Source organism: Sorghum bicolor, chromosome 5 (assembly GCF_000003195.3).
Source record: "Sorghum bicolor cultivar BTx623 chromosome 5, Sorghum_bicolor_NCBIv3, whole genome shotgun sequence".
Classification (NCBI taxonomy): domain Eukaryota; kingdom Viridiplantae; phylum Streptophyta; class Magnoliopsida; order Poales; family Poaceae; genus Sorghum; species Sorghum bicolor.
Window position 1 is genome coordinate 19821133 of NC_012874.2, and position 5174 is coordinate 19826306.

Below are 5174 nucleotides of genomic sequence, written 5' to 3' on the forward strand. Positions count from 1 at the left end.
AATACGATTGATTTTGTAAAAGAGCATATTGTTTACCGATTTGGTATTCCTGAGACAATCACTACCGATTAGGGTACTATGTTTACATCGGGCGAATTTGATGAATTTGCAATCGGTATGGGGATCAAAGTTTTAAATTCTTCCCCTTATTATGCTCAAGCCAATGGGCAGGCTGAGGCTTCTAACAAAGGGTTTATCAAACTTATTAAACATAAAATTAAGGAAAACCCTAAGCGATGGCATATGTTGTTAAATGAAGCCCTATGGTCATATCAGATGGCATGTCATGGTGCAACTAAAGTATCGCCTTATCAGTTGGTGTATGGACATGATGCGGTATTGCCTTGGGAAATGAAAACTAGCGCTAGGCGGATATTCTCTCAAGATCAGCTAACTACCAATGATTATAGCTTTCTAATGAAAGATGAGTTGGAGGATTTAGCAGGTCATCGGTTGAAAGCTTCGATTAGCATTGAGGAGAATAAGAGGAGAGTAGCTAGATGGTATGATAAAAGCGTAAAAGCTAAGGAGTTTGTCAATGGAGATTTAGTTTGGAAATTAGTTCTACCGTTTGGGACTAAAAGTTCAAAATTCGGTAAATGGTCTCCTAATTGGAAAGGTCCCTATCAGATAAGTCGATCTGCTCCTAGCAATGCATACATCCTAGAAACCCTCAAAGGGGTTAAATTTCCAAGAGCCTTAAATGGAAAGTATTTAAAGAAGTACTACCCTAGTATCTGGGTCGATGCATAAGATGTTTAAGTGCTGATAACAATCCTATTGCGTGGACAAAATACTAGTGTTCATAGAAAAGTTGATGTGACATACTACCGATGAAACAAATTTACAAGTTTAGCAGAGTCTAGATAGCCGATATCGCATGCAGGCGTATCTGATTGGCTTCCCCTATCAATTTGGTGTCTTCATCGACTGAACCCTCCACTAGTTTAAGCTTCTTCTTTATTAGCAGGGCTTTGCAGGCTTGACAGTCCCTTTCTTGCTAGAGACTTTAATCATATCAGGCAACTGGCTTTCTTCTTGCTTAGCCTGAGTCAATGCTTCTTCGACCTGTTTAAGTTCAGCTAGCAGAGCTTCTCTCTTTGCCGATAGATCTGAAATCTCTTACTTCAGTTCAGTGCCTGAAACTTGCAAATTGCCGATGCTTTTGGGCTTCTCATCTGCTATGGATTTCACTTGTAGCATCTCTTCTTTGAGTTGAGCTTGGGCAGCTCTGTCGGCAAGACGTTGAGTGGCCTTTTGATATTGAAGCTCACTACAGCACGTCCCATTATAGGAGGCATTTTGTTAAAGGCATTTTTTTAAAGTGCCTTAATTTATTATTGTATAAAGGCATTTCTCTTAAAATGCCTCTAAAACTATATTTTTAAAGGCAAAACTAAAAAATGCTTTAAATAACTACAATCTTTAGAGGCATTTTATCAAAAACGCCTTAAATTTTTACAACCATTTGAGGCGTTTCAAAATGCCTTTGTTGTGCGTACTCCTATGTAGGAAACGAGCACTCGTGCTGGTCTTTATTCACACTTATGTGTCTCTTCGACTCTCCCTCCCAATATCTCACGTCCTCCAGACGAGCGCCCCACTGCCCGCCCACCACGCCCCACCGCACTCCTCCCTGCGCTCCACCATGCCCACCGTGCGATGGACGGCGGCGGGAGGCCCTCGGCGCGGTGGCCCAGCACGGCGACCCCAGGCACGGCAACGCTGGCACGGACAGACCCTGGTGCGGCAACTCCGGCGTGGTGGCGGTTCGGATCCTGTGGCACGGCGGCCCAGACGAGGTAGGCCCTCCTCCTAGATCTAGGGTTCCGGTGAGCTTTTCTCCTCTCTCCCTGTCTCTCCCAACTCCGATCTAGTGCAGCGAGGCCGACGGGACCGTGGGGAGGTGGTGCGGCTGCGCCGGGCATCGTGGGGAGGATGGCGTGGCTGCGTGGAGGCGATTGGCTGCGTCGAGCGGCGCGGCTACGAGGAGGCGGCATGGCGGCGAGATTGTTGGGTTCGTGAGCCCGCCGATGAGGAGGTCCTCCACTGCATCTCCACCATCAGTACCAACACCGTGCCTCCTATCAATCACCACCACCTCCCTTCGCATAAACTGCTAAGTTTGCACTTGATTTGCAGATACATTTCATTTCCAGTGGCCTCTTTGAATTTTAGAGATACATCATATGGTTTTTCCTACAGATTAAATCCACAAATAATTTAAACTATCTTATTTCTGCCACTAAAATGTTATGCGAATCTAAGCATTTAATCTGGTTTCATAGAACATTACCTATAAAATGCCCTGCAAGCTTATGCTTTTATGGATATAAGGATATTGGATTATTGTTATACACTTATATACTACATAATAATCATAATCATTCTTGGAACTATATAATTTTGTGCCTCCAACTAAAAATACAATCCAATAATTTTCCTGTCTATTAAATTATTAATGCAGGACATGTATCTGATTGTAGCTTTCTTGCACTTTGAGCAGTTTTTCTTTTTAGTTGCTTTGCAGGACAGTAGCCTCTACTTTTGTGTTGTTATTGCCATTTCCCATTTCTGTATCAGTGTACTCTACAATTAGCTTCTAAGGGCTTTCAGATCTATGCTTTTGGTTTATTCAGTTCACTTGCTAAATGTAAATGGTCTCATGAAGAAAAAAAAGTAAGCAAGTCATCCAAGGTTCATGTTGTGCAATCCATTTGTCTTCTGCAGTTGTCTGATTAGCGTCGTGGGCTTTCCCTTCCTGACCGCGCCCCCTGCTCCTCTCCTCCCTCAATTCTGCGTCGCGCCACGCCGTTTAATATTATGTTAGACAGCTCCTAATTCATTTTGGCATCTTGTCCATCCAGTTTAATCCCTTTAATATTATGTTGCACTTTTCCTGCTGCAGGTTCTCAATAAGGTACACAACAGGTAATTTGCTGCAGGTCATCACTAAGGTCCACAATGGAGAAAAGGTAAATTTAATAATTTCTAAATGATCATAATCCCATAATTTATGGAGTTAATTAGCCTGATAGAACAATACATTTTAGTAAATAGAAAAGGTTTTTTAATCATTAGTTTCCTATTACTTTATACAACTCAGCATGTCTGGCTGACATCTCCTTTCCCATTTAAATGTTCCTTTCTATGATTCTCTATTTTCTTCTATTTTGTTTTCTTTGGTTATTTTGACCTTTTCCATTTAAACCTGTCACAATTCTAAATACAGTGCTTCCGCAGCTCATTAGCATGGGGACTATATGTCTGGTTTTGTTGGTAGGTTCTTTGCCTCTCTGTCTTTTCCTCTGTTTCTAATTTTATTTGGCTCACTGCAGTGGACTATAACCATTAACATGGTAGCACATTCATACACTGAAGAATGTCTTCTATGTCTGGATTAATGTACTTATAACAGTACCTGCACATAACAGTACCTGCACATATATATAAGTAAGCATCTCTTTTCTTTCTCTACTTTCAAAGTGCAATCATTATATGCTTAGATAGCTTTTGATATGAATAAATATGTAATTTCCATGTGGCACTGATGTTATCAAGAATTCTAGAAATGCACTTATTTGAGATGTGGGGAGAAAGATACTAGAGAGGAGTAGTACTAGTACCACCTTTTCTTTTATTAGGCTCAATGTGGCATATTTTGACATGTTGATTTGGAACTGATGCTAGGTTTTGGTATGCCAACAAAAAAATAAAATTTAGGAATTGAATGGTGTGCTCAGTTGTGATCCTAAAGAACAATGGTAACGTTCTGCAAGCTAATGAGCTGCGGAAGCACTGTATTTAGAATTGTGACAGGTTTAGGTGATTACTAAAACAACACAGTGCTAACTGCATTGAACATGTACAATATTTGTTGGAGTGCATCTGTTTTACCTTTAGACCAGACATATAGTCCCCATGCTGTTCAAAATGCTGGAAAATGGTTTACTTCTTTATGATTGTCTTTGTAGTTTTGCTGCCATTTTTTTTATCGAGAGTGATGATGACAACGATGTTACCTATAAACTCAGGGGTGCTCCTCTTGCTGGATAATATCTCTGGAGTACCTGCAGAAGGGCCATGCCCATCAGTTTGGTTGAACTGGAGGCTGGAGCACTTGTCTCAGGAGTTGAAGCAAAATTTGTTGATGCAAAGACAATGAAGCATCTGCCTCTGAACCAGCTTGGAGAAATCTGTGTTCGAGTACCAAACATAATGGAAGATGATATTTGATTATTTTCAGCCTTATTAATTGTGTTTATTTACAAATATAACTGTGTATATATGCCAATGTTTGGATTGTGCTATTAACTTGTGCTTTCATTGTTTAACGTCTCGATGGATTGTGCTGTTTTAATATTAATTACTAGCAAATTTCTCCATGTATGAGTTGGTTTTGGAGGCATTTTTAATAACGCCTTCATAAATGTTTGAAGGCTTATAGAAAATGCCTTTAAAAAGTATTGTAGGCAGCTAGAAAATGCCTTTATATGTTGATATTTAAAGGCATTTTGAAAAATGCCTCAAAAGACCTTTTAAGTCCAGTTTATAGCCGGCATTCTTGAAAATGCCCAAAAAGATCTTTGAAGGCATTTTGAACACTTTTAAAGGCACTTTTAAACGCCTTGTATAAAAGGTCATGCTGTAGTGGCTGGCGACTCTCTAGATGGGCAGCTTGGAAAAGCGTTTCCTCAACATCGGCAGGGACTTGACCGTGGACTGCTTTGAAAATAACATTCGCTAGGTCAGAGTCATCCACTAGCTGAACTGTATTTTGTTGCAGCAAACTCAATAGGTCTTCCAGCTTAGATTTGACTTCTGCTAATACGGCCCCGAGCGCCAGTGAGGAGCTTGCTTCTTCCCTTTCGTCAGAGATGTCGATGGCGAAAGAGAATAGGCTATCAGGGGAGTCTTGCTCCTAAAAAACAGAAAAGAGATAAGTTAGTGAGGGTTAAATATGGATAATGCAAAATCGGTCAAACTAGATGGCTTACTTGTTTCAGGGCAATCTCTTGCCTTTGGCTGGGCGATACGACTTGGATTGTGCCTTGATCGGCTGGATCTACCGATGGGATATCTTCAGCTGCAAAAATGGTTAAGTGCCAAATGACAATAATTTCTTTACAAAGTTCATCGGTAGTAACTGTTGACGGTCCTTAAGTACCAAATTT

The 5174-nt window shown here is 40.8% G+C and overlaps 1 protein-coding gene across 7 annotated transcripts; it reads left to right on the plus strand.

Moving 5' to 3' along the window:
* LOC110435438 lies at positions 1638-4366 on the plus strand. Of its 7 annotated transcripts, none has more exons than XR_002453111.1 (6): positions 1638-1802; positions 1878-2066; positions 2731-2825; positions 2909-2975; positions 3339-3453; positions 4035-4366. XR_002453111.1 is itself a non-coding variant. In XM_021460979.1 (5 exons), the coding sequence occupies exons 1-4, from the start codon at positions 1663-1665 to the stop codon at positions 3402-3404; spliced, it is 432 nt and encodes a 143-aa protein (XP_021316654.1). In that variant the 5' UTR covers positions 1638-1662; the 3' UTR covers positions 3405-3453; positions 4035-4366. The 7 variants fall into 7 exon arrangements, 3 of the variants coding, with proteins under 3 accessions (XP_021316654.1, XP_021316653.1, XP_021316655.1); XR_002453110.1 differs by having other exon boundaries at positions 1883-2066; XR_002453113.1 differs by lacking the exon at positions 3339-3453 and having other exon boundaries at positions 1883-2066.

Bases quoted from the DNA above. Each gene is read 5' to 3' on its own strand.
- LOC110435438 (XM_021460978.1), top strand. From the start codon at position 1,663: ATGGACGGCGGCGGGAGGCCCTCGGCGCGGTGGCCCAGCACGGCGACC. The intron at 2,042-2,908 runs GTCCTCCACTGC...TTCCTGCTGCAG, and splicing joins GTGAGCCCGCCGATGAGGAG to GTTCTCAATAAGGTACACAA. The intron at 2,976-4,034 runs GTAAATTTAATA...CTATAAACTCAG, and splicing joins AGGTCCACAATGGAGAAAAG to GGGTGCTCCTCTTGCTGGAT.